Source organism: Oncorhynchus nerka, linkage group LG21, assembly GCF_034236695.1.
Source record: "Oncorhynchus nerka isolate Pitt River linkage group LG21, Oner_Uvic_2.0, whole genome shotgun sequence".
Taxonomy (NCBI): Eukaryota; Metazoa; Chordata; class Actinopteri; order Salmoniformes; family Salmonidae; genus Oncorhynchus; species Oncorhynchus nerka.
Window position 1 is genome coordinate 9,412,061 of NC_088416.1, and position 22,042 is coordinate 9,434,102.

Genomic DNA, 22,042 nt, shown 5'->3' on the forward strand with positions numbered 1-22,042 from the left:
CTTTAAACCTATGTAAAATATGTTTTGTTTATTGAATTTTAATAATGAGTATTTCTGTATTTGAATTTGGCACTCTGCAATCTCACTGGATGTTAGCCAGGTGGGACGCTAGCATCCCACATACCCTAGAGAGGTTAAGAACGGCCTAGGAACGGTGGGTTAACTGCCTTGTTCAGGGGCAGAACGACAGATTTACACCTTGTCAGCTCGGGGATTCAATCTTGCAACCTTACAGTTACCCTTGCTCTGCATGGGTAACACTGCTTCGAGGGTGGCTGTTGTCGATGTGTTCCTGGTTCAAGCCCAGGTAGGAGCGAGGAGAGGGGCGGAAGCTATACTGTTACACTGGCAATACTAAAGTGCCTATAAGAACATCCATGTCAAAGGTATATGAAATACAAATGGTATAGAGAGAAATAGTCCTATAATTCCTATAATAACTACAACCTAAAACTTCTTCCCTGGGAATATTGAAGACTCATGTTAAAAGGAACCACCAGCTTTCATATGTTATCATGTTCTGAGCAAGGAACATAAACGTTAGCTTTCTTACATCGCACATATTGCACTTTTACTTTCTTCTCCAACACTTTGTTTTTTCATTATTTAAACCAAATTGAACATGTTTCATTATTTATTTGAGGCTAAATTGATTTTATTGATGTATTATATTAAGTTAAAATAAGTGTTCATTCAGTATTGTTGTAATTGTCATTATTACAAATAGAAAATATTTTTAAAAATGGCCGATTAATCGGTATCAGCTTTTTTTTGGTCCTCCAATAATCAGTATCGGCGTTTAAAAAAATCAATCAGTCGACCTCTAATCACCGCCATTCTAACCGAATGCCATTCATCACCACCCGTATCATTTCCTTCAGACTCTCTAATTCAGTTCTTCTACAGAGCTCAGTGTTGAGCCTTGAGTTTATGCAGCTCAACAGAGGCCCAAGAGCTCTGCAGGAGATGTACATATAATGTTCCATGACAGACAGACTGACCAGGTGACAGCTCTGATCCCTTGACGTCACTTTGTGAAATCCACTTCAAAGCAGTGTAGATGAAGGGGAGGAGTCCGGTTTAAGAAGGATTTTTTAAAGCCTTCAGACATGGATTGTGTATGTGTGCCATTCAGAGGGTGAATGGGCAAGACGAAAGATTGAAGCTCCTTTGAAACGGTGTACGGTAGCAGGCACACCGGTTCGTGTCAAAGAGCTGCAGCGCAAGCTGGTTCTTTCACACTCAACAGTTTCCCGCGTGTGTCAAGAAGGGTCCACCACCCAAAAGACATCCAGACAACTTGACACAACTGTGGGAAGCATTGGAGTCAACATGGGCCAGCATTCCCTGTGGAACGCTTTCGACACCTTGTCGAGTCCATGCCACAACGAATGTTTGGTATCCTCATCATTTATGAACTTGCTAAGTTGTATATGAAAACAGGAGGTAGAAATAGAGGATGGGGAAATTCCACAGAACAGGGAGATTGTGGTGGCTGGTGGCCCCGGCGCTGTGAACCAGTGTATTGCTGCAGCATATCAACAATGGTGCAATACACATTCGACTGTTGACACTCAACGTGTCAATGTCTTATTGTTTTTATCTCTCGTCCTCAGGCCAACCGCTATCACATATACAGAGAGAGAATCGGCTGGCGGACCAGACGACAAAAAAATAAAGGGAACACTAAAATAACACATCCTAGATCTGAATGAAATATTCTTATTAAATACTTTTTTCTTTACATAGTTCAATGTGCTGACAAGAAAATCACACAAATTATCAATGGAAATCAAATTTATCAACCCATGGAGGTCTGGATTTGGAGTCACACTCAAAATTAAAGTGGAAAACCACACTACAGGCTGATCCAACTTTGATGTAATGTCCTTAAAACAAGTCAAAATGAGGCTCAGTAGTGCGTGTGGCCTCCACATGCCTGTATGACCTCCCTACAACGCCTGGGCATGCTCCTGATGACGTGGCGGATGGTCTCCTGAGGGATCTCCTCCCAGACCTGGACAAAAGCATCCGCCAACTCCTGGACAGTCTGTGGTGCAAGTTGGTGGATGGAGCGAGACATGATGTCCCAGATGTGCTCAATTGGATTCAGGTCTGGGGAACTGGCGGGCCAGTCCATAGCATCAATGCCTTCCTCTTGCAGGAACTGCTGACACACTCCAGCCACACGGGGTCTAGCATTGTCTTGCATTAGGAGGAACCCAGGGCCAACCGCACCAGCATATGGTCTCACAAGGGGTCTGAGGATCTCATCTCGGTACCTAATGGCAGTCAGGCTACCTCTGGCGAGCAAATGGAGGGCTGTGCGGCCCCCCAAAGAAATGCCACCACACACCATGAATGACCCACCGCCAAACCGGTCATGCTGGAGGATGTTGCAGGCAGCAGAACGTTCTCCACGGCATCTCCAGACTCTGTCACGTCTGTCACATGTGCTCAGTGTGAACCTGCTTTCATCTGTGAAGAGCACAGGGCGCCAGTGGCGAATTTGCCAATCTTGGTGTTCTCTGGCAAATGCCAAACATCCTGCACGGTGTTGGGCTGTAAGCACAACCCCCCCTGTGGATGTCGGGCCCTCATTCCACCCTCATGGAGTCTGTTTCTGACCGTTTGAGCAGACACATGCACATTTGTGGCCTGCTGGAGGTCATTTTGCATCGCTCTGGCAGTGCTCCTCCTGCTCCTCCTTGCACAAAGGCGAAGGTAGCGGTCCAGCTGCTGGGTTGTTGCCCTCCTACGGCCTCCTCCACGTCTCCTGATGTACTGGCCTGTCTCCTGGTAGCGCCTCCATGCTCTGGACACTACACTGACAGACACAGCAAACCTTCTTGCCACAGCTCGCATTGATGTGCCATCCTGGATGAGCTGCACATCCTGAGCCACTTGTGTGGGTTGTAGACTCAGTCTCATGCTACCACTAGAGTGAAAGCACCGCCAGCATTCAAAAGTGACCAAAACATCAGCCAGGAAGCATAGGAACTGAGAAGTGGTCTGTGGTCCCCACCTGCAGAACCACTCCTTTATTGGGGGTGTCTTGCTAATTGCCTATAATTTCCACCTGTTGTCTATTCCATTTGCACAACAGCATGTGAAATTTGTCAATCAGTGTTGCTTCCTAAGTGGACAGTTTGATTTCACAGAAGTGTGATTGACTTGGAGTTACATTGTGTTGTTTAAGTGTTCCCTTAATTTTTTGGAGCAGTGTACATAAATTAACTGTGTGTTGGTCTCCGGCTGTAAAAGTCAAAACTGGTCCAACACTGTGTGCACGGGGTGCTCGAAATAGCTGCACTCCATAGCAACAGCCTAGCAACCACCAGCCTGTAGTACTTAAATCTTATTGCATAATGTATGAAATACATTCCATCTGCATGTATAATGTATACAAGACAGAGGCTGTACAGAGGGAACAATAATAATATCTGATGCGTCGAGAAGGGCAGACGTGGTGGTTGATCAGAAACACACAAATGAAAACCAGTTCCTCTCGAATGCACCCTTTCCTGTCCTCCAAATGGGGGAAATGTTCCCTCTACCTTCCCCTCAAGCACTCTTGCTCTTCTCCTCTTGGGCACACTCTCTCCTCTCCCCCCACAACCTTCCTCTCTCCGTCTCTCCTTTGTGGGAATATCACTCGGCACTGCGAGAACACTTGAGCGCTGGGAAGTGTTGGCAAACATGGGCAAGTGAGGAGAAGAGGGGCGAGGAGAGAAGAGGGGCCTTGAAAACACAGCCTGCGCTGACTGCAGCTGTTATGATGTGGTGCTGTGGGTAGAGGGAAGCCGAGAGAGGGAGGGAGGGAGCTGAGAAAAGTAAGGAGGGACAGAGGGATCTAGAGAGACACAGAGGGTAAAGGCTGTGGTTGTAGTAGCAGGGAGATTGTTGTACTACCCTCTCAAAGGCTGATAACAAAGCCATGTATACCCTGATATTACCCTGCTACATGGATACTGCAAGCTCCATTCATTCCTTTCACTGATAATTACAGAGTGTGTGTTCATGTGTGCGTACTTGTGTGTGTGTGTGTGTGTGTGTGTGTGTGTGTGTGTGTGTGTGTGTGTGTGTGACTATCTCTGAGTCAGGTCAGTTGAGGTGTGTTTATGTAAGCATGTGACTGTGCTTACTACAGAAGCCTTTGGCACATCATGCTAGCTGAGTGAGCGAGTGTCTCTCTCTCCTTGATAATGAGTAACTACACACATATTCCTTAGGTAGATCAGGCAGAGGGTGTTGTGTATCTGACTGCACCCCTGTCCTCTCCATATCCCTTTGGTAGGTCATGCGGCTTTGTAGGCTTGTGTGTGTGCTTCTGTAACCACATCACCTGACCACCATATTCCCTCAGGCAGGTCAGGCAGTGTGGAAAATGAGTGTGTATACATTAGTTATGTGACTGTGTGTGTGTGTGTTAGTGTATATGTTTGTATGCCCGGTATGTCGGTTTTGTTGATGTTGTGCGTCTCACCGTATCCCTCGGGCAGGTCCGGCGGGGTGTGGAGGTGGGTCCTGCTCATGTAGTTCCTGTGTCTCTGGGAGCGGACGCGTCTCTCCTGGACCCGCGCGTCACTGCCACTGCTGGGCAGCACACCGATGGCCGCCCCGTTGGGTGTCATGACCGGAGTGTTCTCATCCACTACGCAGCTGAGGGGCCGCCCGGAGGGGCTGGAGTACTCAGACGCCGGCCTGGAAAGGAAGGGGGGGACAAAGGTTGAGACAATATCTAAGTGTGCACATTTGACGGGGTATTGGTTTGTGTGTGTGTGTGTGTGTGTAAACGTGTGATGGCGTCAGACTGGGTTTGTCCCCCTGCCTGTGTGTCTCTTAGTGGCAGTCTAGTCCATGAGAGTGGCAGGAAAGTAACTGATAAGATGACTGGTCAAAGGGAGGAAGAAAAGGAGAGGAGACGAGAGGGAGACGAGAGAGAGCGAGCCCCGTCCCCGTCGTCCCCGTCGACTGCCCCAGACCACTTTGTCTGGCCTACCAGGGCCACTGATGCCTTGGTTATCTCCTTGGACAAACCCCCCCCGCCTTAACCCCTGCCTCACCCACCTCCTCACCCCTAACCCAATCCCACAGCACACTACTCCCCAGCCAGCTTAAAGAAAAATAGGAAGGCCAGCTCCAGAGGGGTAATTTATTTGTTTGCCTACTTCCTTTATCGGCTCCACTGATACGGGGACCATGTAAGGAAGGCGACAGTTGTTCCAGGAGAAAAGGTGGGCCAGGCCAAACCTGGCTGGCCCTATTTATGGGACTGAGCCTTTCAGGAAATTGATAGGAACTCACTCATTAGGCTGCCCGGTAACTGGTTTGTTTCCCTTTTCCAATAGTGCATGGACAGCAAGGCACAATATAGTACTAGACAAGCTTGATTTGCATGGGGAGGTTGTAGTTGTGGCATATAAGCAACTGTTTCCCTTAGGACTTAGTTGGAGAGTTTGGGTGCCCTTTTAAAGGGCAACGTAAGGAAGACATACTAATAAACAGGCCAGAGTTGAAGAGGGAGGTTGATGATGTGTTGTATAAGAATGTCTGGACTGTTTCCATAAATTACAGATTATGGATCTGATCTTTGGTACTCAGTGTGTGAACAAATGGTCTGCTGGATGTTGGCAGCCCTCCAGAGTCAGTAGCTTCCAAGGGAGATTCTATCCGGCGCAAAGGTGTGTGTGTGTTGACGTACCGGGTGGGCCTCTCCCATTGCGTGGTGCGTGTGATGTGGTTAAGGTACTGGATCCGACCAGAGGCTGTTCTCCGCTCCTCCCAGCTGATACAGACGGACACACAGGAAGACAGACACAGTGAGCAACAGACCAAGGAACAAGTATTTCCATATGCATTAGAATGCTTTTTTATCCAACCAGATTCAATATGCCCCTATTCCAACCAGATTCAGATCAACCTTCAAGCTAAACCTTATACAATACAAAAATAACTCTCTACATAAGAAAACGATCTAATAGCGGATTTATGCTTGATCCGGCAATGCGGTCCGGAGGCTCCGCATGAAGGGTGTGACGCAATTACAGAGCCTCCGGAGGCTTGCAGAATCCAAATCGAGCCCCTCAAATTTTCTAACAACGCAGAGCGTTCCATATAACTTTGACATGACTGTTTGATGGATAAGTGGGGGCAGGATGTCCTGTATAAACACAAACCCACTTCGTTGACAACAGTACTGCTCAACAGCTCTGCTACACGAAATGACATAAGTATGAATGCCCTGACTTAAAATGCTGTACGTTCGATGCAGACGCTGGATTGGCCACGCAGAGCCTCTCTCATTGGATACACGGCAAACTGGAACATAATGTAGCTTTAGTCAAAAGAAACATCCGGAGGCCTTACCCGTCAGGTAAATCATTATCAAACAGACGGCTGCAGTCCACCACGGGGCCTCCTGTGCCGATACGGTCTCTGGACTGTAGACTCACTGGAGACAACAGCAGCAGTTAGTTAGACCAATATCATGCAATGCTGTATAAGGCCATGAGAATGAGATTATCCTAACCAAGGGAAACTATCGACCCTAGTTGAACTGGGGCTCAGAGTTCTTCCTGGTCAAGTCACAGTCTGGAAAAGAACTCCAACACTACAAGCAGTGGGTGGTGAGGTAAACCCAGAGTACTGAGACACCGGATCCAGAGAGCCCCGTCTGTGTTGTGCAAACAAACTCCGTGGAAACCTATGAGGTCAAAGGTGGTTTTACTTAGAAACAAGACGATGAGCTACTCAGACAGACATGGCTTTCCTTTCAGACAGTCCGATGATGGTGACAAAACATCCACCAGACCTGCGGTTGTGTCAGACAGAACCACACGTCTGCAAACTCGGACCAAAGTGTGTTTTTGTATGTGTGCGTGCTTGCTTCTGTGGGCGTGCGGAGTTGTGTGTGTGTGTGTGTGTGTACTTGTGTGCGGTCCACAGCACTGTACAGATCTACTAACCAACGATCTGGCCTCTCACTGTGTCATTGTCATTGGGGCCCAGCTTGTTCAGGTCCAGTCTCTGATCTGTGGGTTTAGAAGAGAACAATATCCATGAGCAAAGAATAACTTATCAAAGCTTTATTTTTCCCCCAAGGGAATTTATAAAGCTTAAAGGAATTATATCTGTCTGGCCTTAGTATTGAGTAAGGACAAGACAAACACTGCTATTACAATACCGTTATGTCATCACCACAAGAGGAACACAATACTACCCTGCATCCCAATGCTGGCATGCCTCTGAAGCTAAGCAAGGTTGGTCCCTGGATGGGAGACCAGATGCTGCTGGAAGTGGTGTTGGAGGGACAGTAGGAGGCACTCTTTCCTCTGGTCTCAAAAAAGAAAAAGATCCCAGGGCTGCCCTGTGTAGGGTGCCATCTTTCGGAGGGATGCTAAAACGGGTGTCCTGACTCTCTGTGGTCACTAAAAATCCCATGGTACTTATCGTAAGAGTAGGGTTGTTAACCCCGGTGTCCTGGCTAAATTCCCAATCTGGCCCTCATACCATCATGGTCACCTAATGATCCCCAGCTTCCAACTGGCTCATTCATCCCGCCTCCTCTCCCCTGTAACTATTCCCCAGGCCATTGCTGTAAATCAGAATGGGTTCTCAGTCAACTTACCTGATAAAATAAGTGTCAAAACAAATATACCCTCATACAACATACCAGTTTGCCTTCAAAACAAGAAGTGAAGAAAACTAATACCTTGGACAACAAGAGAAATATTAAAAGATGAAGACAGAGTCAGAAAACGACATCAAATCTGCCTATGAACAAGACCGTCGGCTAATGGAAGGAGGCCTACACTAGTAAAGGGATCTCCATTTCACAGTGCAGGTTAAGACCTGATCCCAAATCAGCCATAGCTGATCTCCCTCTACTCATCCTAAAACATCCTAGACATATATGTCAGGTCCTATTAGCTAACTCTTTGGTCTGGGGGAGCAGAAAGTGAGAGTACACCCTAGGTTGTTTCCAGACTGGGGGGGGGTGTAGTGAGACTACCCGCTCCCCGGTGTCTTCCTGACAGACAGCACTGAGGATCTGTTCCGGATACGTGTCCAGACTAAACAGCGACGGTCTAGGGGTTACAAGGTTGGAATAGTAAGCAGCTTTCAGGAGAAAAAAAAAAGAAAAAAGAAGAGAGACTAAGTGAAACTGGATCCTGGCCCTGCAAACATCTGAGGTGCGGGGGGGGGGCAGGCTCAGACGAAAGGAAAGAGCGGGGGAATACAAAGGGTACGGGAACCAAAACGACCACAAAGACAGGACACTGTCTACACAACATACGTAGGCTTAATTACCAGTGTATCAACAGTATACGTCTCTCTGTATACAAGTCTCGCCACCCAGACAGTGCATAGACGATACTAAAGTGACTGATCCATGTGTATATTCTATACATTACTGTCCACCATCACAGACGCACCAAAACCAATTTAAATAAACTATGGGGCAAAAAGACAACAAACAAAGGACAGAATCCGGAGACCTGTAACTAGGACAAAGGGCTCAGAGGTTTGTGTCAGTGTGCGTGTGTGATCCTACAGTCATTTACAGGAAGTTGTAGAGCTGTACCGGGCCAGACTGTTAGGAAATGGCGCGGCAGCAGAAGAGGCCCCTAGAGAATGTGGTGTCTGGACCACAGACAGGCGGGGGGGTGCTTGCGACAGCCTGTCTCCCTTGTTGTCCACATCAGCAGCATCTACCCATACTGACTGGCTTCAGTGCCACACTGTCTGACTGACAATTTCTAGAGGACTCTCATTGTCACAGCCAGTTATGGCTCCAATTCGAAAACACTTAGGGAGAAAACCGCTGAGTGGTATAGATAGATATACATATATACTATAGACGGAGGGGAGGGTGAGGAAGGTAGGGAAGTTAGATGTACAGATATTGCCTATGCTATGATGTAGGCCTATACTGTAAGTGGAGCCAGCTTGTTTAACAGCCTAGCTAGCATCTTTAACTGTTATAGCTTGGCCGAAAAGAGAAATGCTCTATACCTACGGTTGTTCACTGCTAATGCTATCAGTCGGGATGGGACCCAGTCTGAACGCAGCAGCTAACAGCTAACAAGCCAGGTTAAACAGAGGAAAGAGACTTTCCAGTAAGTACTCATAATGAAGCAGTCACTGCAAGAGTAGAAAAGGGAGACGGCACGTCTACTTCACATACAGTTAAGTCTGTGTCTGAAGAGACAGCAGGACGTGTGTGTGTGTGTTTCCCTTCACGCTACAGAGGTGGAAACCCCGGGGAGTGTGTTTGAGCTGGACTCCCAACTCCCAGGAGCCCCCTATCCCGCTCTCGATGGTGTCCGTCTCACCAGGCCAGGCAGCGCCAACATGCTCCGGGCCCTAGCCAGCCAGACTGGCACCTGATACCCAGAGAGGGAGCGGGCAGAGCGGGGCAGCGACAGCCCTCCCAGATGGTCGTCAATCAATAGGGTTTAATGGCAGGTGCGTGTGTGTGTGTGTGTAATAGGGCCTTCTAGGTAGTGGGGCAGGACAGAAGCCTGTCTTGTCTTTGATGTGGTCTATAAATCAAATCATGCGTTGCGTAATAGGAGTGGAATAATGATGAATAGAGGGGGGAATGTGTGTCTGGGTTTGAGTAATCGTTGGGAGTTTTTTTTTGCTGTCTCACACCATACTGAGACCACCACCAGACACACACACACATTCACTTTTGCTCAAAAAGTGCCGGGCAAAAATAAATGATTGCTCTAATACATGCTTGCACACACACACACACACACACACACACACTTACAGCCGGTGTCTTTGAGGCGGTTGATGGCGTTGGAGAGGAGGCGTACACAGCCCAGGAAGCCGGCCCCCTGCTTCTTGTGAATCTTCTTGTGGTTCCACACGCTGATGGTGATGGAGTCAGACTTCCCAATGTACCTGTGCAGGGCAAAGAGAGAGTGACACATTCCCTTTAATGTGTCACCAAATACACGACATCAGACCAACTGATGTGAGTGAGAGAGTGAGTGAGAGAATGTGAGCGAGCTAGTCTCTTTAATATGCATCATTTAAGATCTTTAAATGCATCGCTTACAACACTGAGTGGCTCTGTCCGTCTCATCACTGTGCTTTTGGAGTGCCGAGTCATTATCCCAGGGTAAGAGCCAAGCTATTTTTTAAATCATTTTTTATTTTATTTAACCAGGTAGGCTAGTTGAGAACAAGTTCTCATTTACAACTGCGACCTGGCCAAGATAAAGCAAAAGCAGTGTGACACAAACAACAACACAGAGTTACACATGGAGTAAACAAGCGAATAACACAATAGAAAAATTAGAATGTCTATATACAGTGTGTGCAAATGGCGTGAGGAGGCAAGGCAATAAATAGGCCATAGTAGCAAAGTAATTACAATTTAGAAAATTAACACTGGAGTGATAAATGAGCAGATGGTGATGTGCAAGTAGAAATACTGGTGTGCAAAAGAGCAGATAGCTGATGTTTAAAGTTAGTGAGGGAAATAGAAGTCTCCAGCTTCAGGGATTTTTGCAATTCGTTCCAGTCATTGGCAGCAGAGAATTGGAAGGGAGAGACGTACATGTCATACACACCGAAGAGGATGACCTACTAAAGAAACAAGTGTGTACACAACGTCACATCACAGAATGTACGGATGGGGTTCTGAGGTCTAAGTGACTCTGATTACAGTGTGCTAACTGTCCACGATGATGAAGCTGCTTGTCTGGCTATAAGGTCAGCCTAGTCATCATGAATCAGACAGGAGAACCCCTAGTCTCCCCTCTCTCTCCTGCACCACAGTCCCCCAGACAGACAGCACTTACAGTAACACACACACCGACTGGTCTAATTACAGCTTTCCCAACTCAGCCCTCTTCCATGGGTACATATATATCATGAAGAGAAAGATTTCCAGGAGAAGGGTTTCCCAGAGCGCATGTAGAAAATGCACATGGCCCATACTGTTATAGGGAGAGGGAAGAGGTCGTCTAGTCAGTTTTCACATCTGCTCACCTCACAGTGTCTCATTTTGTCAAAAGACAAGCCTGCTCAAATATCTGATACTAATATCACTGGCAACTGATGTCTGTGGACATAATAAATGCTTCCATAGAGGCGTATGTCCTTTTGCATTGTTCCGTCTTTAAAAGGAGTGACGGACAGAAATGAAATAAAACTTTAATCTAAGCTGGGGTTTTTTTTCTCATATTAAAAGCCTTGCATTGTGGTTTGAAATTTCCGCCTGCTGTCTGATCTAGATCCGGATAAAGGCTTCAAACTTAGCCAAGTTACTCCACCTCTACACTGTGGTGGTAATGTATGGGCCAACAACATGATTTGGAGTGTGTGTGTGTGTTGCAAACCGAGGCTGCGTTTAAGGGGAAATGAGAGAGCAGACCAGACAGTGACCTAGCGTCTGAGGCTTTGAAAACGAGGACAGGTAAACACAATTTCCTCAGTCAAAATGACTTGAGGAAGACACACGTGTACACACACACAGTCATAAACACACGTTCACACACAGGTGCGTGCACACACACGCATTTGTGGAACCATGTGCAGTCTGGCTTTGCAGGTAGAGCCGGTGATTAGAACAGTGCTTACCGCAGCAAATTAAGGAGGAGAAAAAAACCACAGAGCGAGAGAGACCCAAACCCACTTGTCCGTGCATATGGCTAAGTATAGCTATATGATCACACCACAGTATGAGGTAAGCATTACTTTTTGAGCCTCAGTCTAGCTAGTCTGAAGAGATTTTCATTGTAAGTATCACAGATCTTGGATCAGTTAATTATCCCTTACCTCAACCATTAGGATGGAACACTCAACACTGGCCTTAGATCAGTTTATAGGCTGATGACGCAACAAGTTAGCCAATTTACTGGTTTGTGACTAATGGTGACTGGTGAGCTGGGGTGGCACAATGGGAGACATCTAGTAATGCCAGCGGGTGCCCAGTCATGCCGGTCTGACAGCTCAGACTGGGTTAAAAGTAATGAGGCTAGATATAGACATCTAGACTAATCAACGGCCCAGACAGACTGGCAGACGACACGGTCACACTTCCTCCCTTGACGGCTGGCGAGACCAACTCTGCCTTCTGGGATATGACAGCACGGCCGGCCACCTGCTCTGGGTTTCCTGGGCCGAGAGGGACGAGTGATTAGGGAACCGGGGAGGAGTCTGGTGAGGAGGATAGTGTGGTTGGTGCAGTGAGAGAAGGAGTGGGAATGGGTTTTCACCAATCAAGGCCTCTGAAAAACGCAACCGTCAGTCATATCAATTGGCTTTCTCTATATAAATATGAGATACCACCTACTGTATAAAACTGATCAAGGGCTCTAACATACCGTATGAAGCTAAAATGGGTCACGTCTACACCCAGATTGGTTCCTACAGAGGGCAGCGAGAGCGCTTACGGGCCTTGTGCTCTAAAACAACCCCTTCACTATTCGTGACATCTCTAGCTTGCCTAAGGGATATATAGTGCATTAGCATCACATTAGCATCCCGTTAGCATCCCATTGGGAGCCACATGACCTGGCGCTCTAATGCAGCCTGCCCTGCTGCAGGCGCTGACGCAGCGAATATGAAAACAGAGCGGGGCAGAATGTATGCTCCTCAAGCTCCAAACACAGTCTGAACTTATACATGTTTTGACTGCTCTCTCTTTTCGGGTTTAATGGCCTCTGTCTGCAAACGTATAGCTACATAAGTTACGCAATAATTGCAAACTCACTGACTGTATTAGTGAAACCTGCACCGACAATGCTCAGGCTGAGTTTTCCAGTACACAAGCACTAGTGGTTGTATGTCACACACTCCTTGACTGTGTCCTATTTCTTGAAAGTGTACACTCATACCCTCTACCCAATGCATTTCAAACAAAAAGCATTGGATTGGTGTATTTCGTACACCAGTACAGTCCCTTCCATGAATATGCACATGCAGGGCGAATGATGAATGTATTCTGCTGTAACGGTCTGTAGTCCAGAGGGGGGGGGTTAGACTACACTACAGTAGCAGACCCACAGAGAGTGGGCTGCTGGGTTGCCTGTGTGCTGAGCACTTAGCTTGGCCTGGTGTGGAAGAGGGAGGTGTGGAGAGCAGTGGCAACCTGCCAGCCAACAGGCTGGGGCTGAAGGCTCCATCTGTGGCTGTGCTTCTTGGCATGTCAGCCATTTCCTGTGACAGAGCCCTGGGGTCACTGGCAGGGGAGACTCCTTCGGGACCAGTGGAGATGAGAGCGTTTGAAGACAAGCATGGGGTGGGTGGGGGGTGGAACAGGTGTGTAAGCACACACACAAGCATGCAAACACAGCGAGAGACTGACAGAGACGTCTACATGTGCGCGCAAAGCTAGCAAATAGGTCTTCCCGCTGCAGTGCCCAACTTAATGACATTTTTCATTTTTGTCTTTCTTGGGGACCTAATTGATGATGTAACCCACATTCCCTGTATTATTCAATCTGTGCATAGTGTTTTGGTGCCAAGACACCCACATCTCTGCATAGTTTCCCAATGCTTTTTGTAACACACACACCCGTCTCTCCCCATGTCTAGTTTTCTCTCTTCTCCCGCCCTCTACATCCCTCTCTTCCCCCTCCTGTAACTCACTGCCAGTAGGTCCTTTGGGTCCTGTGGCGATTATTCCCAAGAAGAGCACGTAAAGCTTGCTGCTCAACATTCACAACACATGGCTCATTTCATTCGGACAGTCCCAATGGTTAGTCAAATGGCACCCTCTTCACTATATTGTGCCCTACTTGGTCAAAAGTAGTGCACTACATAGGAAATAGGGTGCCATTTCGGACTAGCCTTAGAGTGAGCGTGCAGCAGCCCAGTCAAAAGGCCTCAAATGGTTTATGGTGGGTGTTCCTGCACATTAGCACGGGAAGGGAGGGTAACCTGCTGCATTCCTCACACGCTTATCATAGCAGCGCATGGAGATCGGAGACGCCACAGCTTAGTCAATGAAACCAGAACAGTGTGACAATGTTGAAAACCATAGACAAGAATGTGCTAACAAATGTCTGTGGTTCTTTGGCATCCATTTTAGGAAGTGGTTTCTTCAGGAGTTGACAGCGAGTTTCACCAAATCCAGACCCTAGTCCCTTACTTTCTTAGTCTCACACACCAGACGTTCTCCCTGGGGACGAGGTTATGCTTCTACTGCGTACTAGGCATTATTGTAGATCAGAAAGGATAAATTGCCGAGGCAAACTGGAACTAGAAAGACATGGTGAAACAAGGGTTTATTGGTCTAAGGTGGTCCCCCAGTCTAGAGACTTCCCTGGTGACTTACAGGTCGTAATGTTGGTTCCACTTGGGGTCCAGCGTGTTCCTTACGGTGTCTGTGGAGTGGCATTGCCCCGAGCCGTCCACCACCACTTTGGCAAAGGGGTCAGGCAGCCCTGTGGAGGAGGAGCCAAAATGGAGGATTGTATTCACAACTGTGGATGGCATAGAAACAATGGAGTCAATGGAACTACATTCACAGTATGGTTCATTTATCTAGCATGGAAAATAAATGTTTAATATGAAATGGAGATTTTATGTTGCAATTGGAGACTAAATGGAGGATGTATGCCTGAATGAGTTGAGGTAACTGTATTCACAAGCTGATGGCATTGAAACAAATGACTATCATCAGACATAGATAAATTCACATAATAATATTAATTAACATGAAGATATGTTCTAGCTGAAATTGGATAGAAAAATGAGCTGGCACACACCCAGAGAAAAGTATTTTAAGTAGAGGTGCTGACTAACAGTGAATAAACTATAAGCTATAAAGATATAGAGTTGTGCGGCTCTATATAAACTCCCAGTAAATTGGGTAAATCAACGCTTCGGCACTGCTGTGCCTTCTTCAGGGTGATGCCGAAACGTTGGTGATTGAACCCAATAAATTACTTGGAGTTTTTATATATATATAAATAGAGAGAGAGAGAGAGAGAGAGACACAGAGACTATTTTTTATAGCTCATAGCTGAAATTGGAGCCAAAATGGAGGATATGCATGTGCGCGTCAAAATGATAGCTGTTGTATTTGAATACAGTTCAATAGAAACTGAGTCATAAGGTGGCATACAAAACATTCATTGTCAATGGACCTTTATTTCACTTATTCATTTAGATTACATATAGGAAATATTGTGTGTAGTTGTAGTTGAGAAAGCAGCTCAGAAGCATGTCGTTCCACGGCAGTCTATTAGTCTTTGAAAATCTGATAAGGGACGGTGCACACGCACGCACACACGCACACATGATCAACATATCCCACCTCGCAATGAACAAGCCTTAATGTCTATTTGCATATAGATTTTGATTGTTCAACATCAGCTTTAAAATTCCTCAATTTTGTGGCTCCAAGACCCTAAACCGCTCCCCTTCCGTCATTCGAGAGCGAGCCCAGCTCGATGACCTGACCCCTGGACGTTTATCGGACGGGAGGAGGACGCCCTCTGGAGGAGAGCCTGGTACTGCAGCGCCTGGCGAGGAGACACTCGGCCCACCACTGATGAGGTGCTGAATAACAGCAGGAATGGGGAAGGGTGCGGGCCGGCCCAGTCATGACAAGAAGGGATCCAGCTTTTGTCAAATTAACATAAAAAGTTGAATTGTTTTGTATTTGAGCTAACCCTAACTCTTTCCTAACCGTAACCTCATTTTCCTAACTTGCTACGTAAAATTCTCCTAACCTGCTACAAAAAGTCAAATCTGCCATTTATTTGACAAAAGCTGGATCGTTTGTAGTCATGAACGGCCGGCCCTGGTGTTCGTAGACAGCCATATTTTGTTAGTTATTAGGCTTACTTAAAATGTTCATGCCTAGGCTGAATTACATTTACATTACATTTAAGTCATTTAGCAGACGCTCTTATCCAGAGCGACTTACAAATTGGTGCGTTCACCTTAGAAAGACTAGATTGTATTTGAAAACAGCTGTGTTTTACTATTTATTAATTAAAAGTGTGCATACAAATAGCCTATAGGTCAGGTCGTTCGCAAACTGTATTATATGAATATGATATTTTGAAGTTGTGTTTTGCTATGTAGGAGAATTGTTTTTCTACACTAAATATTTTAATATTTTTTATGATTATATTTTTTTGATGATTTATAGCAGGGATGAATACACAACGGGTAATGTTTTGCTTTTCAATAAAACCTGCCATGTTGGTATAAGAACATTGTTCTACTTTATTACAACTTTTACAGGCCCTTTCCAATCTGTTAAGATGAATGACAATAATCCAAATGTGATTTTGAGCACCGTGGGTAGACACCCTAACGGAGTTACGCATCCAATGCATACGGATGTCCGGGAAATTAAAAATCTTACACGTCACGTTGTTCGGCGCCAAATTGTCCTAACGGAAACTTGGTGCGCACACACACTGACTGTGCTCCATAGTTACTATAGTTAGGAGTGTGTGTGTGTGGCTCCAGGCAATGATACCTCCCACAGGTCAAACTTGTTGAGTCACATTCACCCCAATGCCATACTGGCAGAGGAAGCAGGGACTTCCCTCTGCAGGTGTGTGTGTGTTTGTGTGTGTCATTTACAGGAAACTGTGCCTTAAAGCCCACAGTAATCCAATACACGGTCTCAAGGGAGATGTGCAACTGTATAGCCTAAAGAATGCTCCAATTCAGTTTTTTTTAATCAAAACCACACACTATGATAATTAGCCTTTGAAGGGGACGTGCCTGTGCTTTGTGTCCCATCAGAGGTATTTATTTGTGGTGAGTATCTCCGTCTCGCCATTATATAAAACTACACCAGACCCTCTGACATAAAGCCAATGTGAAGATAACTGTGAAGTTCCTGTCTCTTACTTAACGACTGGTAGTCTTTCACAGTATGCCTAATGACTGAGTAACATTAAAACTACATTCACAGTCTGCCTAATGACTGAGTAACATTAAAACTACATTCACAGTCTGCCTAATGACTGAGTAACATTAAAACTACATTCACAGTCTGCCTAATGACTGAGTAACATTAAAACTACATTCACAGTCTGCCTAAATACTGAGTAACATTAAAACTACATTCACAGTATGCCTAATGACTGAGTAACATTAAAACTACATTCACAGTCTGCCTAATGACTGAGTAACATTAAAACTACATTCACAGTCTGCCTAATGACTGAGTAACATTAAAACTACATTCACAGTCTGCCTAATGACTGAGTAACATTAAAACTACATTCAAATGGCTCATCCGTGTTGGTCATAACAGCATGCGTCAGGCATTACTAGCTCATCACCGATGGTCTTCCACCTCATTGGATAGCATTGGGGACAAGCGTCGATGTGCATCATGTGTTCTATCTGTATTCGTCAGCCAATACTGCAGGCAGATTGAGCTCCTATGGGACTCCATCTACAGAAGGCTTCAAAGCCAGCCAGCCAGCTAGCTGACAATCCCATCCCAATGCACGGGGCGGGGGGGCAGGACAGAAATAGCACTGATGCAAAAAAAAAAAAAAAATGGGTTACTACTCACGGAAGAAGTCTTTCTTTGACAAGTTCTTCGCACACAGCACTGGAAGGGAAGAGAAGAAGAAACGTTAGATGAGTAAAATGATCGGTGTGCTTACAACGGAAGAGCAATATTAGTGAATTCTCAATACAACACAAAGCAGCTTGTGGGGGGGGACCCTATGAGCTTACATATTAAATAAAACAACCAAAAGCACAAGAGACAGCATGTGGGTCAAATAGGGGCACTGTTAGACCTATATGAGAAGGCAAAGTCCAGTTTAGGCCTACACAAATAGGTCTAAGCTACAGTCCATTTCAATCCTTCACTCCAGGTATTTGAAGTCCGACAGATATTATGAAATGAGAACCAACTTCAGCTTGGAATCTGATCCCCGCCAGTGCCTTGGATTCCTGCTCAGAATCCCAGTCCCCTTTTGTGATAACCTCACTTTTGGGTGGTGCTCCCTCAAAACATTTAACAGCTCAATTATTGGAGGATTTCTGGCTTGGCTCTAGTTAGTCATCTTCATGGTTGCCCTGGGTAACCCCTGTTGTCTGTCAGTCTGTCCGCCCATTACGGGCTAGCAGAGAGTGGTTAGAGAGGCTTCCCTTGTAAAATATTGAGCAGACAAGCATTCTTTCCAATACGGAGTGAGTCCCTGAGGTAAGCATCACAGCCAAGAGCCAACACACAATGGCTTCCAGAAGAGAAGAAAAGATGAGTTGCAGGAGCACTATGTCGAGCTCTCTCTCGCTCACGTACACAGTTCTCTCTACCATCTCTGTAAATCTCTCTCCTGGTGTAATGGGGTCCAGGTGAGCCAAATTGGGCCAGAGTTATGGAATGTCTTCCTGGGACTGCCAAGTTCTTTTAGGTAGCAATAGAACTCAGTAGGGTTGGGCGGTATACCGTATACTGGGGTATTTGGAAAAAGCCACAGGATGTTTTCCAATACCGTTGAAACAATTTCTTTTAAGTTTTTCAATACGTTTTAATATTTGTAGCTACATAAGTAAAATACCTGCAGTCAAATTGTGCAATATGTTGGGAGATAAAGAACATTACGTTCTTCATTTCACTTGTCACATTATGAAGCTTACAGGTGGTCCCCAGTCCACATGGTGTTTGTTTACAAGCACACAATGACAAGAGACCGGAGCCTTGTGAGTCATTCACTGTTATGCAACATGTGCCAGGTGTGCCAGCTAGATATCTTATAACTATTAAGTTAACTGTCTAATATGTGCCAATTGCTCTGCGGTTGTTCATTTGGTTTGCTAATTTAGTAGCTAGTTAGCCAAGTGGTTAGCTTCTTCAGAGCTAACAACAGAAGAGAAGAATACCTTTGTGGATCAAGAGTCTTGCTGGGAAATATTTGTTTTGTGCTTGCAGCAAACTGTGAGTAGCATTGGAGTTACTTGTAATAGTACAGTTTCTGACCTAAACAAAATATTGGCAATGCACTCATTAGCATTTTCTATGGGATTTTACATTTACTTGTTAGCTTTGATAACCTTTGGATTAGAGTATCAGTGGGGTTTGAAAACAGCACCCTTTGTGTTCCGTGTGAATATTACAGAATATCCCAGTATGAAGGTATGACAATCTGGATACACACACACACTACACTTAGTTCTATCCACCCCATCCCCACCCAGCAGACAGATAGCAGGCTACTACCCAGCCAGGCCCCTACACATTAGCCAGAGGAGTGGAAAGACATTCCAAGGAGATGTTTCTGGACCCTGGGAGGTACCCAGTTGGCCGGTCTCGTCAAGACCACTGGTGCTGATTGGGGGACATTAGGGGTGGAACAGTAGAGCAATGGAGGGGGGGGAAGGGATTGATGAGGTAAGGCTGTAGCAGCCCCAGTGTTGTCTAGGAGTCTGACCTCCACGACGACATAACTCACCGCGAGCCTGGATGAGTCTGGGCCAAAGTCTGACCCAGACAGATAGATGGATGGATGACCCTGGAGAATGTGAGGACACAAAACAGAGGAGGGGAGAAGAGAGGAGACGAGGGGTGGTCTCCTATCATAGAACTGCTGTGTCGCAGTGTCTAGGCTACTCTCCTATGCCCGCAAAGTGACATGTGAAATGTAACAGTCGACCTGACAGAGATGAGGTGCGAGATGGTACTTTATTAATCCCAAAAGGGAAATTACCATCATGGTATCCAACATGTCTGGTATCCAACACCACAAAAACCTATGCCTAGACTACACACGTACAAAATTTGCCAACCTAAATTAGCGTAACTAAAATGCTCTCCATACTGACAAGTGACAGGAAAGGTATTTTCCCTTGCAGGCGCTGGGAGGACACAGACTGGGGGGGGGTATCCTTTACACAGCCGCGTGGTCCCGGGGAATGCACTACTCTCAAAGCCCACCTCATTACTCAAAGCTGGAGTATGCACTCACTCAATGTCTGCAGTGTCTGTCACGACACACACATTTCAACGCCCCACAGACTCAACGGTCATTATTTATGCAGGGTGAGGAGTAGGGAGCAGGTGATGGGGCACTTTCCATTCCCATACCGCAACACACACGCACACACGAACACTCTGAGACACGCACGAGCCAGAGACAGGATCCTGAGAGAGACGTATAGCCATAACACAGACTTGCCTGCATTCTCTTAGGTACTGTACACTATCTTTCAAATGTCTGCCAGTTTCATATACAGGCTGTCATGGAGGAAGAGTGCTATAAAATGTATGGCAGACACACACAAGTTCTGGATGAGGTCAGAAAGTTGGTGGTTTGTGTGATTCCGTTTTGGGAAAGAGGAAAAGGAATAGCAGGGTGGGTAGTGGAACGAACCAGTCTCACCATGGAGTTATGTATGGAGGCTGGGGAGAAGCACACTAAGCACCGACAGAGTCATGATACTGCCAGGAAAAACCAGTCTGTCACACACACACACTGTCACGCTTACCAGTCCCCAACAGACAGGCTGCCGGGCCAGACAACACACATGCACACGTCACGGAGACAATGTGAAAATTGATTACACACAAGAATGTCAAGGGAGGAAAAGACAGCCACCAAAATACTAGGAGAATTACACAGTGAAGCACAAAGCAAGGAAGTTACGGCTCAAATCGCGCCCGTTTAATCCGGAGACCAGGACAGCGACCAAAATTACACAGCCAATCAAACAGAATCACAACATCATGCCACAGACAATCACGACACAAACCAAATGACACCGTGAAGACGACCAATCAGCTCGTCAGGGGAAATTACACTGTTAGAGCCGACAGTTTGGCTATGAGCCAAGAACACAAGACAGACTAAACTGATCCTGCAGGGACCAAATGGACATGTCGTCAGGATGAAATGAGGAGAAAACGAGCATCACAAGAGGTCGGAGTCTTGGCTAAAGCAAGTGTAGGCTTATATACTGAAAATTGATTTGTGATTCTAAACGCTAGCAACATGCTGTCAAAAGCTGATTCTAAGGAACACAAAAATTTCACAGTCAAATTGCTAAAAAATTAAATTTAAATAGCTTAGCCTGAGTGAATTCATCAGTCATTGTAAGGTTAGTGACAGGCTGGATGGCCAGATCCTTAGGGTGCCCCTAACCACTGATACAGGATAAGATATTTGTTAATTCCCGTAATGTTAAGGTTAGGATTATGACCTGGTTAAAGTTAGGATTATGACCTGGTTAAGGTTAGGATTATGACCTGGTTAAGGTTAGGATTACTCTGAGTTAAATCTCAGTGGGACATGTCACAGTGACCTCCAGGGGAGGTCATAACCCATGGAGATGGGACTCGGGAGGTAGTAACCCAGAGACTTGACCAACCCATGGAGACTTGACCAACCCTGAGCCCTTCCATTCAGCACACCGTAGTAAAGTCGGTACCAGTAGATCTCATGTTACCCTAATGCTAATGGAGAAAAGCGGATTACCTGCACCCTGCTCCAATGTCTGACCATGCTAAAATAAAAGCCTCTTTCACCAATCACCACATCATTGACCTCCCAGATGCACTGTTACCGGGCAGAATTGGCCACGAAGCTTCCAATGAATGGAGGCACTCACAGGATGAAGGGGATGTTATGTGAGAAGTCGAGTGAAAGAAAACGCCAAAATTCAAAAATGTCTCTGATGTGAGCGGCTTCTCATCAAATATGGATACCATTTCAATTCTAAATGGGAGACAGAAGACGCCATTCTTTTCTAGAACGTTAATTCAGACGAATGCTGAAGTTCAGCCTTCCAAGAGGCCTGTATATCTTCAAGGCGTAAACACCAAGTTTAGTTTTTGTGGCAACCTGCAGAGTTGGGCCCTCATAGGGTGTCAAGGCGTGTACTTCCATGCCTCTGAAAGCAACCGTGCATGCCAACGGGGATATCTTGAATGTGTAAGTGTGTGTCTACACACACCTCTTATAAAAGTGTGAAGGCCTACATAACATATATGGCACTACGGACCACCCTCATGAGAGCCGTGCTGTGAGGGACTTCAAGCCTCAAACTCCATTTGACCTCTCTGGGTGAAGCTACACTCAGACAG

General features: G+C 46.1%; 1 protein-coding gene across 3 annotated transcripts in view; it reads right to left on the reverse strand.

The window, feature by feature from the left end:
- The window catches only part of LOC115103812 (E3 ubiquitin-protein ligase SMURF2-like), a 69,182-nt gene that overhangs the window by 20,864 nt on the left and 26,276 nt on the right, over positions 1 to 22,042 (reverse strand). For 2 of the 3 annotated variants that reach the window (XM_029624774.2, XM_029624772.2), the window contains exons 2-8: positions 17,525 to 17,563; positions 14,306 to 14,453; positions 9,785 to 9,918; positions 6,969 to 7,034; positions 6,370 to 6,454; positions 5,705 to 5,788; positions 4,487 to 4,704 (exon numbers count right to left, since the gene is read on the reverse strand). In XM_029624774.2, coding sequence (XP_029480634.1) covers positions 4,487 to 4,704; positions 5,705 to 5,788; positions 6,370 to 6,454; positions 6,969 to 7,034; positions 9,785 to 9,918; positions 14,306 to 14,453; positions 17,525 to 17,563 — 774 coding nt within the window. The remainder of the gene's footprint in view (positions 1 to 4,486; positions 4,705 to 5,704; positions 5,789 to 6,369; positions 6,455 to 6,968; positions 7,035 to 9,784; positions 9,919 to 14,305; positions 14,454 to 17,524; positions 17,564 to 22,042) is intronic. The other variant, XM_029624776.2, reaches the window with a different exon arrangement.